The sequence below is a fragment of the Piliocolobus tephrosceles genome, chromosome 12, assembly GCF_002776525.5.
Source record: "Piliocolobus tephrosceles isolate RC106 chromosome 12, ASM277652v3, whole genome shotgun sequence".
Taxonomy (NCBI): domain Eukaryota; kingdom Metazoa; phylum Chordata; class Mammalia; order Primates; family Cercopithecidae; genus Piliocolobus; species Piliocolobus tephrosceles.
The window spans coordinates 86896353-86922406 of NC_045445.1; the positions used below are offsets into that span (position 1 = coordinate 86896353).

General features: G+C 38.8%; 1 protein-coding gene across 13 annotated transcripts in view; it reads right to left on the bottom strand.

Moving 5' to 3' along the window:
• Nucleotides 1–26054, bottom strand: part of HEPH (hephaestin) — a 100558-nt gene that overhangs the window by 62320 nt on the left and 12184 nt on the right. For 8 of the 13 annotated variants that reach the window (XM_023198427.2, XM_023198430.2, XM_031936641.1 and 5 more), the window contains 10 exons: nt 19976–20158; nt 18545–18799; nt 16195–16363; nt 14867–15003; nt 13271–13402; nt 10604–10815; nt 9470–9620; nt 7696–7908; nt 4893–5106; nt 708–847 (listed from right to left, as the gene is read on the bottom strand). In XM_023198427.2, coding sequence (XP_023054195.1) covers nt 708–847; nt 4893–5106; nt 7696–7908; nt 9470–9620; nt 10604–10815; nt 13271–13402; nt 14867–15003; nt 16195–16363; nt 18545–18799; nt 19976–20158 — 1806 coding nt within the window. The remainder of the gene's footprint in view (nt 1–707; nt 848–4892; nt 5107–7695; nt 7909–9469; nt 9621–10603; nt 10816–13270; nt 13403–14866; nt 15004–16194; nt 16364–18544; nt 18800–19975; nt 20159–26054) is intronic. The other 5 variants (XM_031936639.1, XM_031936638.1, XM_031936642.1 and 2 more) reach the window with 3 other exon arrangements.

Sequence of the window (26054 nt, forward strand, 5' to 3'; positions counted from 1 at the left end):
TCATAGAATTAGGAGTTTACCCTGAGAAAACATCCTTCTAAGACCTAGAAGACACGGCTAGCTCCATTTTTAGATTCAGAAGTCCTTAAACTGTTACTATTACCCACAGGATGAAGGTACTTCAACGACAAGATTATACTTTCAATTACCTCCACTTTTCCCACCCCTACCCTCTATCTATAACAGCCCTAAGGTCTAAAGAATCAAGGTGCTGTGGAATCATTGATGATAAGGAGTGATAAGTTTGGCAGACAATATAGAATTGAGAGAATCTCTTCAGGAGTCAGTGGGTCCCTTCTGTACCATAACTAGAATAAGGGGGAAAACACCTAAAGCAATAGTTAAACAGGGGTACAATGAAAAAACTGATTCCTTGTATATATATATATATATTTTTTTTTCACTTTTTGATGTTCCTAAGTTCTCCTGCCCCTAGCATTTATTACAACTTATCATCCGCAGAAACTCATACCTTGAAGATATAGAAAACCCAGTAAAACCTGGTTCATGTTGCAGCAGAATTCATGATTTCCTTCCTCCTCCTTCACTGTTTATTGTCGTGGTTGTTTCACAAAATATTCCGTAATTCCAGTGTATCATATGAAAACACTGAGAATGGGGAATAGTGAGGCCATCCTGGTACAACATAGCTGCCCTAGGTGCAGATCAGGCTGTTAAACATTAGGAGGGAAGTGGAATTCCCTTACCCAAGATTCCCAAGTGTTCTTCTGGTCCAGTCCTTGGCCGAGGGATCCTGAATGTACCATCAGTGTATTCCCTGAATACAGCTTTCTTGTATCTGGAACCCAGGAGCCCATCCTTGTTGTTCAGGAAAATGTAACCATAACTAGAGGAATCCAAAGAGTACTATCAGCACCTGGCCATCCACCCCTCATTTTCATTTGAATATTTATGGGGAAGCTAAGTCAGAACCAGCTTCATGTCACAGATAGAAAAAAAAAGGGGGGATCTATTTCTTTTATTTCTTTTTTTAAAAATTATTTTATTGTTATTATTTTTTTAGAGGGAGTTTCGCTCTTGTTGCCCAGGCTGGAGTGCAATGGCACGATCTTGGCTCACCACAACCTCCACCTCCCGGGTTCAAGCGATTCTTCTGTCTCAGCCTCCAGAACAGCTGGGATTACAGGCATGCGCCACCATGCCTGGCTAATTTTTGTATTTTTTACTAGAGATGGGTTTTCTCCGTGTTCGTCAGGCTGGTTTTGAACTCCTGACTTCAGGTGATTCACCCGCCTTGGCCTCCCAAGGTGCTGGGATTACAGGCGTGAGCCACCACGCCTGGTCCCTATTTCTTCTAATGTCAGACTTCTCACCACATTGGCTGCATAACCACAACTAAAGATGGCAGGTATGCCATACACGGTGGCTCATGCCTGTAATCCCAGCACTTTGGGATGCTAAGGCAGGTAGACTGCTTAAGCTCAGGAGTTTGAGACCAGCCTGGGCAACATGGCAAAATCCCATCTCTACTAAAAATAAAAATTAAAAAATTAGCTGGGTGTAGTGGCTTGTGCCAGTAATCCCAGCTACTTGGTTGGCTGAGGCACAAGAATCCCTTGAACCTGGGAGGCAGAGGTTGCTGTGAGCCAAGATCATGCCACTGCACTCCAGCCTGGGCAACAGTAGTGAGGCTTTTTCAAAAAAAGGAAAAAGGAAAAGGGATGGCAGGTTTCCTTGTTTGCCATCATCCAGATAGAAATTTGGTATATAATTAATACTACAAGAGCACTGAGCTAAGAATCAGAAGCCACAGGCTTTAGCTGCAGCCCTAATGATGTCTTGATGAAATTAGTTTTACAAAAGGGCAAGGCACAAGATGGCAGGAAAGCATTAACTATGGTGAGACATAGGAAGGGAATGAAATCTTACAGATTTTGTCCTTATAGGATTCTGTCTAGTTTACAAACAGATTTATCATTTGACATTTCTAATAGGCCTATGGGGTTTAGGTAGGTGCCAGAGGTGTAATCAGTTGCACAGAGATGACAGGACTTATTCTACAAGAGACATTGTTAGCCAGAAAGTGAGCCAGGATGTAGATTCAAGCCTGCTGCTCCTTCCCTCCCTCCTTTTCTAGTCCTGTTCTTTCATCTTACACAGCATAATTTTCAAGATGAGTATACCCAGGCTCAGAGAGAGGAAGTCACTTTTTAAAATTTCCAAAAACTGAAACAATTCAGAAGCAAAAAACAAATAACCCCATTAAAAATGGGCAAGAAATGAGTGTGGCGGTGTGTGCCTGTAGTCCCAGCTACTTGGGAGGCCGAGGCAGGAGAATTGCTTGAACCCGGGAGGCGGGGGTTACAGTGAGCCGAGATCAAGTCACTGCACTCCAGACTGCATGACAAAGTGAGACTCCATCTCAAAATAAAAACAAAGGCAAGAAAAATAAATCATTCTACCAAAACGACACATGCACTCATGTGTTCATCACAGCACTATTCACAATAGCAAAGACATAGAACCAACCTAGGTGCCCATCAATGGTGGACTGGATAAAGGAAATGTGGTACATATAAACCATGGAATTCTATATAGACTTTAAAAACAATGAAATTATGTCCTTTTCAGCAACATGGATGTAGCTGGAGGCCATTAATTTCTCAGCAAATGAATGCAGGAACAGAAAGAAAAATGTTCTCACTTATAAGTGGTAGCTATACATTGGATACTTATGGACATAAAGATGGCAACAATAGAAACTAGGATGGGGGGCAAGGGTTGAAAACCTATTGGGTACTATGCTTACTACCTATGAGATGGGATCTGTACCCCAAACCTCAGCATCATATAATACACCCATGTAACAAACCTGCACAGGTACCCCCATACCTAAAACAAAAGTTGAAATTAATTAAAAGAAAGATTTAACAAGAGACACTGGGGATTACTAAAGGGGGAAGGGAGGATGGGGAAAATGGTTGAAAAACTAACTATTGGATAGTATGCTCACTACCTGGATGACAGGATCATTCATACTATAAAACTTAGCATTGCACAATATACCCATGTAACAAACCTGCACAACTACTCCCTGAATCTAAAATAAAAGTCCAAATAATTTTAAAAAGTATTCTCACTTGGGCCCTACCTGAATGCTAGCAACTAATGATACATTTTTTAAAAACTGATGTAAATATCTCTTTTCCTGCTTCTTTATTTTTAAATTATAAGATCTTGTTAGATGTTTCTCACTGGGTTCTGATCAGAAACAAATGAGAGGAAATAAATAAATAACTGATTTGATACCATTCCTTCTGAAACTATTCCAATCAATAGAAAAAGAGGGAATCCTCCCTAACTCATTTTATGAGGCCAACACCATCCTGATACCAAAGCCTGACAGAGATACAACAAAAAAGGGAATTTTAGACCAATATCCCTGATGAATATCAATGCAAAAATCCTCAACAAAATACTGGCAAACCGAATCCAGCAGCACATCAAGAAGTTTAGTCCACCATGATCAAGTGGGCTTCATCCCTGGAAGGGAAGGCTCGTTCAACATATGCAAATCAATAAATGTAATCCAGCATATAAACAGAACGAAAGACAAAAACCACATGATTATCTCAATAGATGCAGAAAAGTCCTTTGAGGATATGGAGAAATAGGAACACTTTTACACTGTTGGTGGGACTGTAAACTAGTTCGACCATTGTGGAGAACAATGTGACGATTCCTCAAGGATCTAGAACTAGAAATACCATTTGACCCAGCCATCCAATTACTGGGTATATACCCAAAGGATTATAGATCATGCTGTTATAAAGACACATGTACACGTATGTTTATTGTGGCACTATTCACAATAGTAAAAACTTGGAATCAACCCAAATGTCCATCAGTGACAGACTGGATTAAGAAAATGTGACAGGTATACACCATGGAATACTATGCAGCCATAAAAAATGATGAGTTCATGTCATTTGTAGGGACATGGATGCAGCTGGAAACCATCATTCTCAGCAAACTATCACTAGAACAGAAAACTAAACACCACATGTTCTCACTCATAGGTGGGAACTGAACAAAGAGAACACTTGGATACAGGAAGGGGAACATCACACACCGGGGCCTGTCATGGGTTGGGGGGAGAGGGGAGGGATAGCATTAGGAGATATACCTAATGTAAGTGATGAGTTAATGGGTGCAGCACACCAACATGGCACATGTATACATATGTAACAATCCTGCACGTTGTGCACAAGTACCCTAGAACTTAAACAATAATAAAAAATAAATTTTAAAAAAAGTGATGTATACAGCTTCCATGCTGTGTCCTTATAAACAATGCTGCTTGCCCTAGACTTCTTTCTTTCTTCATGATAGCTGGGAATAGCTACAACTGGAACAGACATCTTGGCCCCAGAAAGGAAAGCAAGTGCTGAGGATGATAGGGTTCACCTGCCAGCCCTGAACTGCTCATATTTGTATTATTATGTGAAAAAGAAATAAAATTCTATCATATTTAAATCACTCTGTTTTAGACATTTTCTGCTACATAGCTTAGTCTGTACCTTAATAAATGCAATGCCATTTTGTCAAGGGGCAGCTGAGCTTGAGACATTCAGTCCCTTGAGTAAATCCTGTAAAATTTAAGTCCCAGGGTAAATACTTCAGTTAACTGAAAGAAGAGAGACAAAGATTAAGAATGTGAAGGTGTGGGCAAGCTTTATTCCCTCACTATGTCAATATAGAAGCGGCACTGAGCTAGAATTCATAAGAGCTGCATTATAGCCCCATCTCCCAAATCTGTTGGTATCATATTAGGAGACCTGAGATAAGAGTCTCCTCATCTCAGAATTTCAGTATTCTCATTTGCAAAATGCTTTTCTAAAAGTGTAATTTCTCCATTTCTGAAGCCTTACCTGTCCTTCTCAGACTGGTTGTGCCATTCCAATTCCCAGCTCCTGTCAGGGCAATAGTCCCACTCTACTTCTTCTGCCATGATATAGTAGATTCTTGCAGCTTGGTAGCGTTGGCGAGGGGTGGCTTGGTGGCCAGGACACTGGGAGACATTATAGATTGCCCTCATCCCTGCTTCTCGATGGCTGCCTGCCTGGCAATAAATCTCAAATGTCCCTAAGGGAGGATCAGAGAGAAAAATCTGACTCAGAACACCCCTGGGTGGTGCCTGGGGGATTTCCTGTCTTTCCCTAGGCATACTGTAGAAAATAGTTAGTCTCAGATAGACTCAGATAAGGCTTTTGTCTTAACTACACATAGATAAACGAGTATTAAAAGTTTATTGAGAGTAATGAGCTCAAAGGTTAAGAGCTCCAGCTCCAAAGCTACATACACTGGGTTTATTAAAACTAAACTCAACCACTAGAATAACCAACTTCTTCCAGGATGTTTCTAGCTTTAGCACTGTAAGTCCCATATTTCTAGAAACCTCTTAGTACTAGGCAAACTGCCATGGTTGGTAACCTTATCTTTCATTTATTACATATAAATCATATATATACATATATAATATATTATATATGTGTGTGTATATATATATATACACACACACATAAAACCTTGTGGCAATTGCTAAACCTCTGTGTTTCAGTTCCCTCATCAGTAAAATGAGGATTATTTTACTTTATTTGGTTAGTTTACAACTAAACCCAATAGTTTGTGAACAGTGCTTAGTATAGAACATATTCAATGCTCAGTTAAGTGATGCTATAAATAAGTAAATATAGCTGTAATAATTCTTATTCCAAGAAAAACAATGATGAGTTGTTTCCCACCAAGTACCAAAGAAAGAAAATAGACTTCAATAGTTAGCTAAAAAGAAAGAGAACGTCTTGATTGCAGAGGGATGCTTACCTAAGACAGCTTTAGAAGGTCCTTCACTCTTTTTTTTACAATGGAATGTGCAGGTAACAGTCTTAAATGTCTGTGTTGTGGAGTTGCCGCAACCGGATCTTAAGCTCCAAATTTTTACCTCAAGGATACTCAAACTCAATGTTGATCAAAGAAGCTAACTTTTGTAGAACATTACTCTCATTGTTTCCTTACTTTGCTGCTCAGTGCTTATCCCATCACTACAAACTCTTCTTCCTGGCTTTCAAAGCCTTCTATGCATTGGCCCCAAACTACCAATCCAGTTCTACTTCCCACACATTGTCTCAAATTCAACTATCACTCCAACTACACGGAACTCTGACTGTTTCTCTCACACATCTCATTCATTCCTACCTTGAAATCTTCATTCATTTTGTCACCCTCTTTGTGGAACTTACCTATCCACCCAACCCCCAAGTATCTATGAGAGTCCACTCATTATCCAAGACCCAATTCATGTTTCTTTTCCAGAAAGCCCTCCCTGACTATTTCGGCCCGAACGGAGTTCTACATTCTTCGCTTCTCCACCCCTAATGCACTTCATACCTAAACCATATGTTAAAGGACTAAGTGCTCCTCTCTTTTAAAATGATCCCTTCTACTAGTTTATAAACACCTTGAAAGAAAGGGTCATTTCTTTCCACATCTACTTCTTCTATTTCCCTTACCACCCTTATCTATTGCATCAGTAAATCCTATCAGCAATTCCTTCAAAATTATTTTTTCGTTTCCACTGCCTCTTCCCTAGTCCAAGCCACAAGCTTCTCTCACGAGAAAACTACAATAGCCTCCAAACTGTCCTTTCTATTTCTGAAGAGACCAGCTTTACGTCAAGTGTTTATCAAACTCAGGACTAGGTTAAATTTATTAAAGTGTTGAAGACACTTGTTCAAGGATGTTTTTCCCCCTAAATATGAATAGAATTTACAGGAGTAAAACAAAAGTTTAATAGGAACTGTGTGGAGCTGACAGGTTGTTCTTACAAACACTGTTGTCATCTAATGGCTGGAAAAAAAAATACACCATAGGGACAAAAGAAAAGATAACTGCTCCATTATGAAATGCTAGAAATACAAAGAATCTGAAGAAACGTTATAGTCAAACATCTTCATAAAAGGAAGAAAAGGGATATGCAGGGAAGGAGAGATGCAGGGAGGACAAAAGGACAGAAGGAAGGAAGGCAGAAAGGAAAGAATCAAGGAAGGAAGAAATCTAGTTAGAGAGAAGGGAAGTAATTAGACCAAAGTTCACAGCAAGTTAATGAAAGAGCCTGAACTAGGGCTCCTGTGTTCTTATTTCCAGGCTGAAATTGTTACATCACCACACACACATACAAACACACACAACGGGGTGGCGGGGGGCGGAGGGGGGGGAGTGTCGCGGGGAGAAAGAGAGAGAGGGAGAGACCAGAAATGAGAAAGTCGGTAGAAATCCTCACAGAGTATCAATTTGATAGCACTTATAAGTGCATTTTATTGACCTTCCTCCCAATAAAAGTACTATATCTAAAAAATCTCTATGTAGTCAAGTCTACTCCCTGCCATGTAAGAACTGCACTAAAGCTGATCAACATCCCAACTTCCCTTCTGTTGCTCCAGAAAAGAGCTTCCTCCACCTTCTACTAACTCTATTCTGCCTGCAGCTGAGTAGGGAATCCAAGTAACCAGAACATGGAGAGCACATTGAAGAAGAAAAAGAAAAAAGTGTTTTTAAAAACTTCCTAGAACCGTCAGCATGCCTCTTCTTTTCTCTTCACCATCCCTCCCTCTTCCTGACCCCATTCCTGGCCCTATACCCAATAAAGCTTCTAGGGCCAGCCGCTAAGGCACTTACCAAGGTTGTCAGGCTGCATGATGGCCATGACAAAGGTATGAGGAAAGAGCATGGCTGCACCCTTCCTCATGCCCTGAAGCTGCACAGTGTTGCCCTGGAACATGACTCCGTGCACATCAGTCTCTGTGCCCAGGCCGAGCAGGTGCCAGGCCACTGTGTCACCCTTGCACATGTCCAGTCTGGGCAGGTTGGAGAATAGAAACCCATTAATGGCTGGAAAACAAAAACACAAGACAAGATGGGGAGATGAGACCAGACTACTCCAGCACTGGCCAGCAGCATGGTATCAGCTATGTACTATGGTTTCACACAACTTGAAACTGCTGAGTCATCCTCAACACCTCTGGCTTCTTCTCTAATCCACTTAACTCTACTCGTGATTATCTGCGTCTTTGGGATGAGCACTCAACTGTCCTTTCTTGCCTCACCTCCACCATGATCCACATCCTGACAACATTGAACCACTACCGCACACGCACACACACACACACACACACACACACACACCAATCTCTCCTATTCCCTATTTCTTGAAACTCTCCTTCCTTGGTTTCTGTGGCAACATACTTCCTGGTCCCTTTACAACCACTCTAATTGTTCCTTTTCTACATTGATCTCATTTTCCACCCCTCCATAATGTGTTGGGGATCTGAAAATTCCATCTTCAGCTCTCAACCTGTTTCCTCCTCTTCATCTTCACTGCTACTGCCCTAGTTCTGGCTCTCATCCTCCCTCGCCTGAACTCCTACAATAGCCTCCTCTCTGGTACTCCTACCTGAAGTCTGTCCTCCCATCCTCTTCCACACACACACACACATACACACACACACACACACACACACACACCCCGTTGTCCTTATCTATGAGCTCTATTTTTCTCTGCATTACCGAAACTTTAAACATTGTAGATGCTTTGATAATACCTGTTGACTTTTCACATAGTTTCCTCTTTCTGGAATAAACTTCCCTTTTGGTCTCTTTCTATAGCATCCTACCACTTACCCATCGTATCTTTGTTCAGATATCCTCTGTAAATCAGTTATTACTCTCTCTTTGATCCACGAAACTTTTATCCCACAAAATTCTGCAGTATCAGTTGCAGTGGAGTGTAATTGATATACTTTCTGGTGATTTACTTACAAATCTATTTCCTGCACTGGATTGACATAACAGGAAGCATATCATTTTTTTTCTATATCTATGTGACTGCCTGAGCACCTAGCACATTACCTAGTACCAATTAGGCACTCAGTAAATTCTAACTGGAATGAACTTTGCTCATGAGACAGTTTTACTTTTTCCAAATGATGAAACTAACTAGTAATGGGAACCAAGAGATGGACCATTTCAAGTGAAGGGAACAGCCCTGCAAAAGCATGACATCAGCATGTTCACAAAGAAAAATAGCCCCAGTTGGCTGGAGTATGGGGTAGGGGAGCAAAGGTACTAAAATATAAGGAAGAGGGAGATAAGATTGGAAAGGTATCATCTGGCTTATTCTTCACAATCGCTTGTAGATTTCTTGTGCACAATCCTCATTTTGCAGTTCGTTCTTCCAGTGTCCCACACACTGTGTAACACAGGACACAGCACCCAAAGGTACTAAGTACTTATACTTATCTGTTGTGTTTGGTTTAACTTCTCAATCTATCCCGCCTCTTGGACAGAGATGACCAATAAAATCAGTGTTTTCAGGATTGGTCATGATTACGGTTAAAGTTAGATTTTACTTGGGACCCCTCAATTTAGCCCAGGGCAAAAGTATTCCCAATACCATGCATCCGATTGGAGTCTTGGAAGCCCTCAATATCCTCTGAAAGCAGTCGGAAATCCAACATTGCAGCTGCTTGATTGGCATTGCTGTACCAGCTCTTGTTCTCATCCAACACAGTGAAGAGAAGAAAGAATTCTTTATCCACCCCTTTCTGCAGGCCCAATAGAAGAAAATAGAGGGGAAAATGACAATGGTTTCAGCAGTTGTGGACTGTGTCGTTATAGATCAAGGGATGCCAGATTCTTTCCCATTTCCTTTTCCCATTTTGAGCCCATACCTCCTATCCAGAGCTGCAGCAGTTTTTCCTTAGGTAACCTCAAATTGCAGATGAGAGAAGAATATCAGAATAAAAGGACAAGCGTGACAGGGAAGAACATATGAAAGTGGGCAGGGAAGGAGCATAGGATAAGAAATAAGAGGTATAGAGTGTAAAAGAAGAGAGCTGGGAATCACCTGGGGAGAGGAATGAGGGGAGGTGACTAGAAAAGCAGGGGGGCATCTTGGGGGGAAACCAGAAAATAAAAGATAAGTAATATCGATATTAATTATTGTTACCACTAACATTTACTGAGTGCTCACTACGTGCCAGACCCTATACTAAGCACTTTATATGGATTATTTTAATTAATCTTCACAGAAACCCAAGGTGTCTTCTTCCATTGTTATGCCATTTTTACAAATGAGGAAATGGAGTCAAAGAGAAGTTAAGTAGCTCAACCAGTGTTACACAGCTAGAAATCGTGGGCTGAATACAAAAGAAGACAAGCAAACATCAAAGCAGATTTACCAATCAGGAGCAAGGTTTAGGGGCCACCGAGGTGAATGAGAGGGATAGGGAGAAGGAGAGGGAGAAGAAGGGAGGGAAGGAGGGAAGGAAGGAGGGAGGAAAGAAAGAGATGATGAAAGGATATTGTGAATTATCTGCAAGGCTAAAGAAGATATATATTTGTCAGTACAAAAAATAACATGCAAGATAGCATGAGGTCACCAACTATTAATTTCTGATGGACCAGCTCGATTATTTTTCCTCTATTCCATAAACTTTAGAACCCAGTTCCATGCTTAACTCCTATCCAGCAACCCAGCTTCATCCTTCTCCCAGCAGGCTTCCTAACCAGATAACCCCGACAATACCTGCTTGCCATCTGCACCCAAGGCACCAGCCCTGCACACAAGCAGCGGGCCCACCAGGCCAGAATTTGTGTCTCTTATGGGATCTGCAGCAGAGAAGTACATCCAGGTGAGACAAGCAGGATCCTGAGCAGTGGGACCGGCATGGGGGGGCACTGTCCAGCGGTACGTTACTTTCTCAAAGGGCTTGGCAACCAAGCCAGGGTGAGATGAGCCTGTAGGGAAAATATGGGACTAATGACTTAGATTGACTAGAATGAGAATCATCAGCTCCAAACAGTGAAATAAAAATTGTGAAGTACAAAGGCATTTTGGAGCAGCAGTAGCAGCAACATGGAATATTGAATATTGAGGAGAACTCTGGTCAAGGAGTCAAGAGATGAGTTTATTCTCTCGTTCTGCAACTACTTGCTATATGAAATGCAGCAATTTAATCTTACCTATGTTTCAGTTTTCCAAAATCATAGGACCTTGGGACTAAAAGGGACTTTAAGTCTTATTTGGAACATCTCTCACTTGAAAACATATATTAATCTGCTCTTACATCCCTACTTCTGCTTAAAACTCTCCAGTGATGAGGGACTCACTACCTGCCATTATAGCCCATGTCATCTTTGAACAGCTCTGATTATTTAATACTTTTTAATTTTAATATGTATCATGTACGTGTGTGTGTATATGTTATGTATGTATGTATGTATATATATACACACATATATATATAAAACACTAAGGCTGTAATTTCCAAAATGGACACAAGACATGGTCAGCAATGCACAGACTTTTTTTTCAAATTTTCATGCCATCAGTAATCAAAGAAGTACAATTGAAAATAGCTAGATGACTTTTTTACAAATTAATTTAGCAAAGATTTTACAAATTGTAATAATGCATGATGGTAAGAAGTGGTTTAGATGGCAACTGCCCTACTCACTCACCTATAAAGAGTGTAAATGTAAAAGGGAATAACACTTTTGAAAAAAAATGTAGACAAAATTTGAAAAAAAAAAGTAGACAGCAGTGTAGACAAAGCTATTTATTTAAAAGGTTCATATCCACAAGTAGAATAATATATGCAATAAATACTGAATGTTCAACATAAAATAATCAAACAAACGTAAATCAAATCAACAGTGAGTTTTGTTGATGTTGTCACTTGCCTACAAGACTGCCATTTCGACAATATTGAAAAGATTTCACCATTGCTGATGAGGTTGTAAGAAAAGGAGCCCTCCTCAGGTACTGCTAATGGAACTCTAAACTGATAGGGCTGCAAATCTTTCCAGAGAGCAATTTGGGTGTAGGTACCAAAAATTTTAATGTACGTATCCTCTGATATAGCAATTCCCCATCTTAAAAATATATTCTGAAGGAAGGTTTATAAAAATGTTCAAAGAAACATATGGAAAGATATTTGTAGTATAGCTTATAACAAGGGGCTATAATTTAGGATGGTTTTAACCTATCTTTTCTTATTCATTCATTATTTCTTACTCTTCAAATTTTCAAATACACAGAAAACTTTAAAAAACAGTGCAATGATCACCCTATCACCTAGAATCTATTGCTAACATTTTGCCATCTTTATCTAATCTATGTGTATGTACATCTACACACACATACACAGTTTTTGTTGGTTTGCTTTTGTTGAATCATTTAGAAGTAGAATGCAAACATCATGATATTAGCAAGCATCTCCTATGTCACTATAATGCCATTATTCCACCTCAGAAAACTCCCTAATAACATCTAATATCCAATCTATATCAAGAATTTTGCAATCATCTCCAAAATGTCTCCTGAAGCTATTTTTACAAGCAGAATCAATCAAAATTTGCACATTCCATTTGTTATGTCTCTAATCCCCCTATTGATGGTATTGACTTCTTGAAGAGACTAGACCAGTTGCCTTATAGAATGTTCATTCTAGATTTGTCTGCAACTTTGCTCTTTATACTTTCAGTTTTTATTTTATATTTTAGCTAGAACTAGCATGCATTAATATTCTCAGATAAAGTTAAAAATTAATTACACAATACTCTCACTTCTAAGATTCTCTCCTGATACAGTAAGCCAAAGTGCAAGCTAAGATATATGCATTCATTCATTGCAACCTGACTTACAATATTCAAAAATACTGATAAAACCTACATGTCCAAGCAATAGAGGAAAAAGTAAATAAATTATGACAAATCCTTGAGATAAAATGTTATATTGTCATCAAAATGTTTGTAACATTATAATGGCATGGAAAAACAAACACAATACAATGGTAAGTGAGGATACTAGGATGCAAAACTGTATAAACCATATGATCACATATCTCTATATACAGACTTGTATAAGCACATAAAATATTTAAAGGTATATCAAAATTTATATAACTGTCTATAAACGATGTTTATTTACTTTGTAATTGTCTGCTTTTTCAGAGCTCTATAATACACTTATGTTTAGAATTAGGATATATTTAAATATATTTAAAAGAAATTTTATCTTATTATTGAAGCCTAGCTCTGTTTTACTATTATATTTTTCATTCATTCAACAACATACACATAAGGCAACTATTTCTGCCTACTTCGTCCTCCCCATCTCCCATTTATTTGTTTTCTAGAGACACCTGGTACCACCTAGAGCCCATATTTACTAGCAACCCTGTTGACTCACCATCATTGTACACAGTGCCTTCATAATCTTTCTCATAAAAGACCCCATGGGGCTGTATGCTGAATGGCTGGGAGGCACGATTGTAGAAGACCACCTGAATGGTGTCACCCACCTCAGCCCGGATCACTGGCCCTGGAAAATGGGAAGGAGAGACAATGAGAATGACGAAAGGGATAAACAGGGAGGAAGGAAATGGAAGAAGGAGGGAAAGAAAAGGAAAGTGAAAGTGAAGAAGAAAATAAAAAACTCTTTTCTTTGTAATAATAAGAATAATCCCTTTCAAGTGTATTGCAATTTACAGTTACAGAAAACACCAGAAAACCCATTATCTTATTTTGATTCTCAAACATCATTTTAAGGCAGATAGGGCAGGAATTATTAACTCCAATTTACAGATGAGAAAATTTCAGCTGAGAGAGGTGGAATGTACCTACGCAAATTTAAATGGTTGATTAGCCATTCAGTCAGGACCAGAGGCCAGGAATTTCTCTCATCCCACTGTCAGCCCCAATCTCATTTTCACTTACTTTATTGTCCCAGATCCCATAGCTACATCTCTTGGTGGACCTATCTAAGATCTGTGCTCGCCTCAATCTGAAACCAATTCTGAGCAAAGAGAATTATTACACCTTCTATTCAGGCACTGGGCTAGGTAATCTAGCCACAACTCCTGGACTCTTCTGAACTTCACTACCCGCCAGATATAATCTAGCTTAGGTCACCTTTGAAGCAGACCAAAAGTACCAAAACTGAGCACCTATTCTGGCTCTAACCCTTGGTCAGAGTTTCTACCTTGGTTTCCTATTCAATTTCCACATCTAATGTTTCACTTCTTCTCAAAGACTGGGCACCCATACTGAAGTCCAGCCAATGATAATTCCTTCACGGTCACCACCATCTCACTTTCCTATGGTGGATGTCTCCTCATTATATCTGCCTATCCAGCTGATGTAAGATCTATTGTCCATTATCAGATCTAGAATCAACTGGCACACACCTATCCCAAGTGTGGTCCATTATATTAATTTCCCAAGATTTTTCCATCTAGCCTATTTTATTTTCTGGTTTCATTATGTTACTAACCCACATGTAACCGTAGTTTAGCCCTTCTAGATACCTTCTTCAAGTTCAGACACTAAGCCTATTTCGCATTCCTTCTATTTCAAGTATGTCTGTATGTCATGCCAATCTGCTACTGTCCCCAGATTGCTGAGAACCTATACAGTCTTAATTCCTCATGTAGCCCTTTAGGAATATTTCTAGAGAAGGAATTCTAAAAGTGTTTACTGTACATCAGTGGTATTGGAAGACATTCACTGAAAAGAAGTGGAGATTCATGATAAACAAAAATAAACCTAAGGCTCTTAGAAATCCTGTAGCATACAAAGCACTATTTAACTGCTTAATTTAGTGGTTTTACAAACACATTCAGACTCATAACCCTTTTTTACAAAACAATCATCTCATAAGACTCACTTTGGAAGATATTAGTCTACACTGTGCTCCTAAGTGATGTCCAGGCCTCAGTTTCAAAGTCTTCCTCAATTCTATTCTCTGGCTCTAGTAAATGAATTTCAGAATTAAAAAATTCCTCACCCAGGATTCCAAGATGCCTATCTTCCTCCAACTGCATCTTCTCTTGGAATGTCTCATCTTGAAAGGCTTCATATCGCACTTTCCAGTAAGTGCCCCCAATTCGACTGGAGCTCTTCTGGAAAAACTTATCGGAGATACTGATGTATAAAAAGGAAAATATGAAATGATTTCATTTGGTATCAAATAGACTCCCATCTCACCCTTAGTCTCATCAAGTTATGAATCTTTGTGTTTAGGAGGGACCTCAGAGCTCATCTAAGTTAACTCCCACCAGTGAAGATATCTTCTTTGGCGACACCACTAGAAAGTTATATACAGCTTCTGCTTGAGCCTTTCCAAAAATAGGAAACTCATATCCAGAGAAGACAATCTCCCTTACTGTTGGGTATTTTAAATTATTGGAATTCTATTTTATTCTTGGAATATTCTTGCTTATAATTTCCAGGCACTGGGACCAGTTCTGCTCTCCAGAGATTCATAGTCTACATCTGTCCTTAATCATCCTTAGGTATTAATAATCCTTTCACTCCAAAATGAAAGCCCACTATGTTAATAAGCCCAGTTCTAAATCCTGGAATCCATGCTGAGACTCAAACACCAACTTTCCTAAGTTTTCTCCAGATTTACTCTATTATTTCCTGCTAGAAGTATAACCATGAAGGACCTTCTCCCTATCCCTCTCTTAGTTGTCTATCAAGCGCCTCCTCTGTGGAAGACCTGTCATCATCGATTGCCCAGTGAGTGGTATGACTTAAGACCCATCAACTGAGTAGGGCACTAACCTCCTACTCTTTCTTGCCCACATCTGGATCATGAATTAGAGGAGAACTTGGAGAAATTCTTTGAAAAGAATGGGCATGCGATAGCCAAAAAGCAGGTTGCCTCTCTTCCTACATTTCTCAGAGTACTTTGTATACCCCTGCTCAAACGCCTCATTCAGACTATAGAAAATAAATGAAGCAGCAAGGAGGTAAATAATGGGTAAAGTGAAGAAACCTGGAAAAACAGCTATTTCAACTGATACAAGAACTGGTCCTACCTGGGCTTTCCTTTATGAAAATGGCCAGGAATTATAGTAGGACAAACTTCAAACTCTGCTTGGACCCATTGTGGGGATATGGAATAATCCCACAAAAACCTTTGCTACCTGTATCTCCCCAAGAGCAAGCTCTCCAAGGGCCACAGGAACTTGGCTAATAGTTGGTCCATGTAATCCCAGTCAGACAATGATTTGGATCCCCGAGTAAAGTGAGAGATTTCTAGAAGAAAGATAGTAAGTGTTTAGAGCTGGACCCAGAAGTAAAGAGAGGGATCCCACTGCCTCTTACCTGCCTGGCTCTCTCAAATTCTTCCCAGTACTCCCATCATGCCCCATCGGGCCATAGTTCCATTGAATCTCATGGGCCTCAATGAAGTACTGTCGAACTTTGCCTGTGAGCAGGTCCACAGGAGGGGCCATGGAGCAAGACTTGACCTTGTAGAGTGCCTGCATGCCATCTGAAGGAAGAACATTATGGCTGACCCCATTCTATCCAATAGGATTTTAACCCAGAGGACTCACCTTCCTCCTTCTCTTAGTGTTTCCTCCTCCCACCCTCCACTAATCTCTACTCCTGCTCCAAAAAGCGCCACTTTCTCTCACTCTTAAAGTGCCTGACTGAGAGAGAGAGTTCAGGTTAGAATTCAAGTACCTCCACTTGCTTATACTACCACTGATGCATTTACTAGATCCTCATTCCTGCCTCTGAATAAAGACTCACATTGTAGCAACATCGCAGAGACGGAAGTAAGGAAACGAGTTCAAGCCCAAGCTTTAAGCACTATCTATAGGACCTTAGGCAAGTCACTTCCTCAATATGAGCTTCCCTTTTTGCCAAAGGAGAGAATAGGAAATTCTACCTCATGTGGCCAGTAGGAGCATCAAATTTAAAATAGGGTTAATTATTTATAAATTGGGAAGCTCCTAAAATAATAGAACATCTTCTATCAGTAGAGATAAAGCTTCAGACTTGGGACTGTAAGGAAAATGTAGATTCTAAGTAGTGTTTTCAAATGTGGAATATACTACATTGGGTCATAATGGCAATGGATAGTACTATCTTATATTGGCTTAGCAACTTATAGAGGTCACTTAGTATATTATTTTATTAGAGTCCCACAACATCCCAGGGAGATTTGAAATCTGTAAATTAGAAACCTGAGTTATGATGAAGGGAGTGGAAAAAATATTATTTTTCTTCAACATGTATTATGTTAGGTAGGTTCTGTGTCAGGTGTTTTACATATTTTTAAAAATTTCAGTCCCAGGGAGTACATATGTTACCCCTATCAATCTTTACAACCATTGTATGAAATATACTTTTAATGTCCCCTTTTGCAGATGAAGAAAACTAAATGTCAGACAGGTTAAATAACTTGCCAAGGTTGCACAGCTAGTGAGAGGTGGAGTTGAGACTTAAATTCCCACCTTTCAACTACAGATCTTAAGTGTTCATTTTATTTTCTTATATCTACTATCTTGGTTACATCATCCCCCTATTCTCTAAGACTCAAAATTACATTTTTACTCTAAAACCTCATTACAATTTTATACATCATTACTGCTATTAAGAGGCTCAGAGAAGTGACATGATTTATCAAAGGTGGCTAAACAAGTGATAGAACCAGGATTTGAATCCAGGCATGTCTGTCTCTAAGGTCCATGCTTATTCAACTATCATGCTGCATCTTTAACCCCAATTCATATTTATAGTCTCTTACCTAGGAAGCTTTGGTGCTAAGGCATACCCTGGATAATAGAGCACATGTAACTAGCCCCTATTGTGTCAAACCTAACACCTAAGATTTATTATCCTATTAGTCTATGACTCCTAACCTACTCAAATCCACTTCAAGAACTCGCATGTCATTTTTGTGACACCCATTCTAATTTACCATAAATCAAATAATTCTAGAAAATGAAAGCTGAAGAGGATTTAAGAGGTTATTTAGACAAACTTTCCCATTTTACGGATGTGGCAAATGTGACCTAGATATGGAAAGGCACCTGTCTAAAGTCATATAAAGTTTTTCACAAACCTAAAACTACAATTCAAACCTAATCACTTATCTACTATTCTTTCCATTGCCTCATATGCTCTTCCTCCCCTCTGATGCATATGATGCTCCTCAATACATTGCTCTGCAATGACATTACTTTAATGTTTCTCCCTTTGAAAATGAAACCTTCCACTCCTATTGCTATTGAGTTCCAATCAGAGTATAACTATGTACCCACAATACACCATGATCTCCTACAGAAATGTTACTCTCTTTTAACTAATCTCTCCGTCACTCCCTGTTCAATATGTTGAAAATGTCTCCAGGTATTAATTGTTTAGAATTCTAAGCAAATAACAAAAAGCTGATTAAAAGTCTACCTATTCATCCCCAACCTATCTTATGTTCAAGGTGGGGAAGATTAAACACAGAGAGATGTGCCCAAAGTTATCCAGCAAGTTTCCCAGCAGATTCAGGAAAAAACCTGGGTCCCCTGACTTCTAATCTAGTGTGCTATCCTTTATCCCAAGATGCCTCAACTGGAAGACTTATCTATGGCTTCAGGCCAGAAGCCCAGCCTCCTTTGACATCATCGTACCTCTGTCTTACAATTCAAGGGTCAGAAATCTTGAATCTCACCTCGAAAGTGACTGTTCACTTGACAGCTAACTAACCAGGTACCAGGTTCCCAGGGCACCATCTCGGCAGTCACAAAGGTGGCTGGAAAGATCTGAGCCACATCAGTGTGGTGTCCACGGGTAGTCAGCATCTGTCCATGGAAAAATGCCGTGTGGACATCAACTTCATTACCCATGCCAAACAAGTGCCAGGCCACACGTCTCTGTGCACACATGTTCAGCTCTGGTAAATTCCCAAAAACAAAGCCATTGATTGCTGCAAAAGAAAACCGAAGGAAAATATCAAGATTAGGAAAGGACACCCGAATGGAAGAAGCCTTACCATTTGACAATAATAGATAACATTTAAATGAGGTTATAAAGAGCACACTGTGTTGACCATATCTTCTTTAAATCTCAAAAACATCCCTTAGAAATAGGCAGATATCATTAGTCTCATTAAAAAAAAAGAGAGAGAGAGAGAAAACCAAGGCTTAGAGAGGTGGAAGTTACCTCTTTCCCAATGCCACAGAGCTAATAAATTCTTAAAGCCAATATTCCAAACTAGAAATGTGAAGAAGCTCTCTAAGGAATTTAGTTATTTTGCAGGCTATTCCTTCAGGGTGGTTTCATTCTAAAAATTTCAACAGGACAATTGTCAAATTGGCTAATTGGCTGACGAATTAACATGGCTATTATAATCAATTGGTATAAAATTCAAGAGAAAGTTGAGCTGTCCAAGCCATCCTTTACATGTTCCTTCTGAATTTCCGCCTCCTTTTGGGGCTGTACGGTTTTTAGCCCACCCCTGTTACCAATGGCCAGTAAATGACTTCCTTAATGAAATAAAAACAAAATCGACTTGTTTATATTCTTAAAATCAGTTCACTATTCATGCCTCAGATCTTCTGTGCCTTTAGTTTCTTTTTTAATTTAATTAATATGGTCAATGCCCTTATAGACATAAGCACAGAGTAGGATGGGAGATATAAACAAGGTAGCTTAAAAGCAACCATTTTTCTCCTTAAAGTGGATAATTTTGCTAACTTTTTCCTTTTTAAAACAAATCAATATTAATTAATTGTATCAGTGGGAAACCCACAGCAAAGTAATTGAGTATATACTATATAACTTTAGGCTGTGTGCTGACACAGGCCATCATCAGCCTATGTGGTATTCCACATTATGAGGCAGAATAGCCTAATGGCAAGAGCACAATCCATGCAGTCAGAGAGATCAGGGTTGGAATTTTAGCTGTGCCATTTATCTGCTGCATAATCTTAGGAGCCTTGGTGTCCTCACATGTAAAACAGGCAAGAGCCATCTACTACTCCTTGTCCTTGTGATGACTAAAAAGGACTATGTATGTGAAAGCATCCACCAAATACTAGGCCCAGTGGATACCCTCCAACAATGTTCCCTGTCACTATGTGGCCACCTTTTCCCAACTCACCATGCATCTTATTGCTCTCCTGAAATGTCTCATCTTCTTTGTCCACTGAAGCAGGGTCTGAGCAGTAAGTGGCAATGTTCTCATCGAGATGCCAACTGAGGTTCTCATCTACCACACTGAAGAGCAGGAAGAAATCATGATCTACATCCCGCCGTTGAGGAGGGGAGTTCCCATCCAGGGCTCCTAGAGCAAGTAAGAAAGTTTCCCTTGAGAAAATCCTTTCCTTAGCAATAGTAAGCTGAAAGGGGTACTCATAAGAAAAGAATGGAAAAAGAGGGGCCTTAAGAATCTGTAAGCAACAGAAAAGCAGATATAACCCTCTTGGGTTAATTTCCATTTCCGAACTCCCCATTTAAAACCACCAATTCAATTGAGCCTAGGACTTGATGGGATCTACAATAATTCCCTCCCACCATCCCTGCCTATGTCTTCAACCCAGGGCCTGAACCTGACCACATTCCTGCCACCCTCTGGTCTTCAAGTCTGACTTTTCCTGGAGAATGTCCTATTACCAGCAAAATCCTCCCAAACCCTGATGACCACACTTTCAATCTTATCCATATCTAAACTCTTACCACACATCTGATTTCAATGTGACTTGACTCCTATAATGACTAATTTGAGATTTAAAAGTGAAACAACAAAAAATAAAAAGGAGAAAAGTTTGGCGTTTTGTTGTTTTTAATAACAATAATTTTAAAAAAGGTTCCTAGGATCATCATGGTGGACAAGAGTCAGGACTAGATTGCAGCTCAGACTTGGATGGACAGAGCAGCATGTGGAGGCTTGCATCATGAATTTTAGCTCCAGCACCCTGCATGAACACACCAGGAATCCCAAGAGGACCCACAGACCCTCTGAAGGAAATGGACTGCTCCTGCAGGACTCGGGAGACACCCCAAATACTGTATTGATATTCACAGCAGAGAGACCCATACACAGTTCGCATCACAGGATTCTGTGCAGACAAACTCCAGTATCAGTCCAGAGTCAGGTAGACTTGCTGGGTGGCTAGACCCAAAAGAGAGATAACAATCACTGCAGCTCAGCTCACAGGAAGCCGCATCCATAAAAATGAAGGGAGAGATCAAGGGAACACCCTTTGAGACAAAAGAATCTGAAGAACAGCCTTGAGCCCTAGACCTTCCCTCTGACAGAGCCCACCCAAATGAGAAGGAACCAGAAACCCAACTCAGGTAATATGACAAAACAAGGTTCTTTACACGCCCAAAAAATCACGCTAGCTCACCAGCAATGGATCCAAACCAAGATTAAAAAAAAAAAAAAAAAAAAATCCCTGATTTACCTGAAAAAGAATTCAAGAGGTTAGCTATTAAGCTAATCAGGGAGGCACCAGAGAAAGGTGAAGCCTAATGAAAGGAAATAAAGATAAAACAACAACAACTACAAAAATAAGAAGTGAAGGGAGAAATATTCAAGGAAATAGATAGCATAAAGAAAAAACAATCAAAACTTCAGGAAACACTGGACACACTTATAGAAATGCAAAATCCTCTGGAAAGTCTCAGCAATAGAACTGAACAAGTAGAAGAAAAAAATTTGAAGGCTGATGACAAGGTCTTCAAATTAACCCAATCCAACAAAGACAAAGAAAAAAGAATAAGAAAACATAAACAAAGCCTCCAAGAAGTCTGGGATTATGTTAAATGACCAAACCTAAGAATAATTGGTATTCCCGAGGAAGAAGGGAATTCTCAAAGTTTGGAAAACATATTTGGAGGAGTAATAGGGGAAAACTTCCCTGGTCTTGCTAGAGACCTAGACATCCAAATACAAGAAGCACAAAGAACACCTGGGAAATTCATCACAAAAACATTATCACCTAGGCACATTGTCATTAGGCTATATAAAGTTAAGACAAAGAAGGAAAGAATCTTAAGAGCTGTGATACAAAAACACTAGGTCACCTATAAAGGAAAACCTATCAGATAAACAGCATATTTCTCAGCAGAAACCCTACAGGCTAGAAGGGATTGTGGCTCTATCTTCAGCTTCCTCAAACAAAACAATTCTCAGCCAAGAATTTTGTATCAAGGAAAACTAAGCATCATATATGAAGGAAAGATATAGTCTTTTTCAGACAAACATATGCTGAGAGAATTTGCCACTACCAAGCCACCACTACAAGAACTGCTAAAATGTGTTATAAATATTTAAACAAATCCAGAAAATACATAAAAATGGAACCTCTTGAAAGCATAAATCAATCACACAGGACCTATGAAACAAAAATAAAATTTAAAAAGCAAAAACAAAAAAATTTAAAAATTAAAAATTTTTTAAAAAATTAAAAAAAAAAAACCCAAGGTACACAGGCAACAAATAGCACAATGAATGCAATGGTACCTCATATCTCAATACTAACATTGAATGTAAATGGCCTAAATGCCCCACTTAAAAAATACAAAAATGCAAAATGGATAAGAAGTCACCAACCATCTCCTGCTTCAGGAGGCTCACCTAACACATAAGGACTCACATAAACTTAAAGTCAAGGGGTGGAAAAAGGTATTTCTTGCAAAAGGAAACCAAAAGTGAGTAGGAGAAGCTATTCTCATATCAGACAAAACAAACATGAAAGCAACAACAGTTAAAAGGGACAAAGAGGGACATTATATAATGGTAAAAGACCTTGTCCAACAGGAAAATATTCCAATCCTAAATATATATGCACCTAACACTGGAGCTCCCAAATTTATAAAACAGTTACTAATAGACTTCAGAAATGCCATGCACAGCAACACAATAATAGTGGGAGACTTCAATACTCCACTGGCAGCACTAGACAGGTCACCAAGGCAGAAAGTCAACAAAGAAACAATGAACTTAAACTATACCTTGGAACAAATAGGCTTAACAGATATATACAGAATATTTCATCCAACAAACACAGATTACACACTCTATTCAACCACACATGGAACTTTCTCCAAGATATATAATATGATAGGCAATAAAACAAGCCTCAATAAATTTAAGAAAATTGAAATTATATCAAGCACTCTCTCGGATCACAGTAGAATAAAACTGGAAATCAACTCTGAAAGGAACCTTCAAAACCATGGAAATAAATGGAAATTAATCTGTTCCTGAATAAGCATTGGGCAAAAAATGAAATCAAGATGGAAATTTAAAAACTCTTCGATCTGACTGACAATAATAACACAATGTATAAAAGCCTCTGTGATACAGCAAGAGTGATGCTAAGAGGGAAGTTCATAGCTCTAAATGCCTACATCAAAAAGATTGAAAGAGTGCAAACTGACGTTCTAAGGTCACACCTCAAGGAACTAGAGAAACAAGAACAAACCAAACCCAAACACTAGAGATGAAAGGAAATAACCAAGATCAGAGAAGAACTAAAGGAAATTGAAACAAACAAACAAAAAAAAAAAAATACAAAAGATAAATGAAACAAAAAGCTGGTTCTTTGAAAATAAATAAATAAAATTGATATACCCCTAGCAAGATTAACCAAGAAGAGAGAAAATCCAAATGACCTCATTAAGAAATCAAAGGGGAGATATTACAACTGACACCACAGAAATACAAAAGATTCAAGGCTACTATGAACACCTTTATGCACATAAACTAGAAACTCAAAAGAGATGGATAAATTCCTGTACAAATACAATCCTTCTAGATTAAACCATGAAGAATTAGATACCCTGAATACACCAGTAACAAGCAGCAAGATTAAAATGGCAGTTAAAAAATTACCAACCAAAAGACTAGATGGATTCACAGTGGAATTCTACCAGACATTCAAAGAAGAATTGGTAGCAATCCTTTTGACACTATTTCACAAGAGAGAGAAAGAAGAAACTCTCCTTAATTGATTCTATGAAGCCAGCATCACCCCAGTACCAAAACCAGGAAAGAACATAACCAGAAAAGAAAACTAGGACCGATATCTCTGATGAACATAGGTCCTAAAATTCTTAGCAAAATACTAGCTAATGGAATCCAACAACATATCAAAAAGATAATCCACTGTGATCAAGTGGGTTTCATACTAACTTGATGGGTATGAAACGGATGCAAGAATGGTTTAACATATGCAAGTCAATATATGTGATGCACCACGTGAACAGAATTTTTTAAAAATCACATGATCCTCACAATAGATGCAGAAAATGCATTCGACAAAATCCAACATTCCTTTATGATTAAAACTCTCAGCAAAATTGATATACAAGGGACAAACTCCAATATAATAAAAGTCATATGTGACAAACCCACAACCAATATTATACTGAATGTGGAAAATTTGAAAGCATTCCCTTTGAGACCTGGAATAAGACAAGGATGCCCACTCTCACCACTCCTCTTCAACTTAGTACTGGAAGTCCTAGCCAGAGCAATCAGACAAGAGAAAGAAATAAAGGGCATCCAAATCTGTAAAGAGGAAGTCAAACTGTCACTGTTTGCTAATGATATGATAGTTTACCTTGAAAACTCTAAATTGGACTCCTCCAGAAAGCTGCTAGAACTGATAAAAGAATTCAGCAAAGTTTCTGGATATAAGATGAATGTACACAAATCTGTAGCTCTTCTATACACTACCAGTGACCAAGCAGAGAATCAAATCAAGAACTCAACCCCTTTTACAATAGCTGCAAAAACAAACAAACAAATAAATAAATAAATACTTAGGACTATACCTAACTGAGGAGGTGAAAGACCTCTACAAGAAGAACTACAAAACACTGCCAAAAGAAATCATAGATGACACAAACAAATGGAAACATCCCTGCTCATGGATGGTTAGGATCAATATTGTGAAAATAACCACACTGCCAAAAGCGATCTACAAATTCAATGCAATTCCCATCAAAATATCACCATCATTCTTCACAGAATTAGAAAAACAATTCTAAAATTCATACGGAACCAAAAAAGTGTCCGCATAGCCAAAGCAAGACTAAGCAAAAAGAACAAATCTGGAAGCATCACACTACCTGATTTCAAACTATACTATAAGGCCATTTCACCAAAACAGCATGGTACTGGTATAAAAATAGGCACTTGGACCAATGGAACAGAATAGAGAACTCAGAAATAAACCCAAATACTTACAGCCAACTGATCTTTGACAGAGCAAACAAAAACATAAAGTAGAGTAAAGACACCCTTTTCAACAAATGGTACTGAGATAATTGGCTAGCACATGTAAGAGAAAGAAACTGGATCCTTTTCTCTCACCTTATACAAACATAAAATCAAAATGAATTAAGGACTTAAATATAAAACCTAAAACTATAAAAATTCTAGAAGAAAACATTAGATAAATCCTTCTAGACATTGGCTTAGGCAAGGATTTCATGAGTAAGAACCCAAAGGCAAATGCAATAAAAGCAAAGAAAAATAGTTGGGACTTAATTAAACTAAAGAGTTTTTGCATGCCAACAGGAACAGTCAGCAGAGTAAACAGACAACCCACAGAGTGGGAAAAAATCTTCACAATCCATACGTCTGACAAAGGACTAATATCCAGAATCTACAGTGAACTCAAACAAATCAACAAGAAAAAAAAAAAAATGAACAATCTCATCAAAAAGTGGGCTAAGAGCAGGAATAGACAATTCTCACAACAAGATATATAAATGGCCAACAAACATATGAAAAATCCTCAACATTACTAATGATTAGCGAAATGCAAGTCAAAACCACAGTGCACTACCACCTTACTCTTGCAAGAATGACCATAATCAAAAAATCAAAAAACAGTAGATGTTGGCTTGGATGTGGTGAACAGGGAACAGTTACTTCTACATTGCTGGTGGAAATGTAAACTAGTGGAGCCACATGGAAAACAGTGTGGAGATTGCTTAATGAACTAAAAGTAGAATTACCATTTGATCCAGCAATCCCACTACTGGGTATCTACCCAGAGGAAAAGAAGTCATTATACAAAAAAGATACTTGCACATGCATGTTTATAGTGGCACAATTCACAATTGCAAAATCAATCACGGGACGAACTCAAATACCCATCAATCAACAAGTGAATAAAGAAACTGTGGTATATATATATATATATATATATATATATATA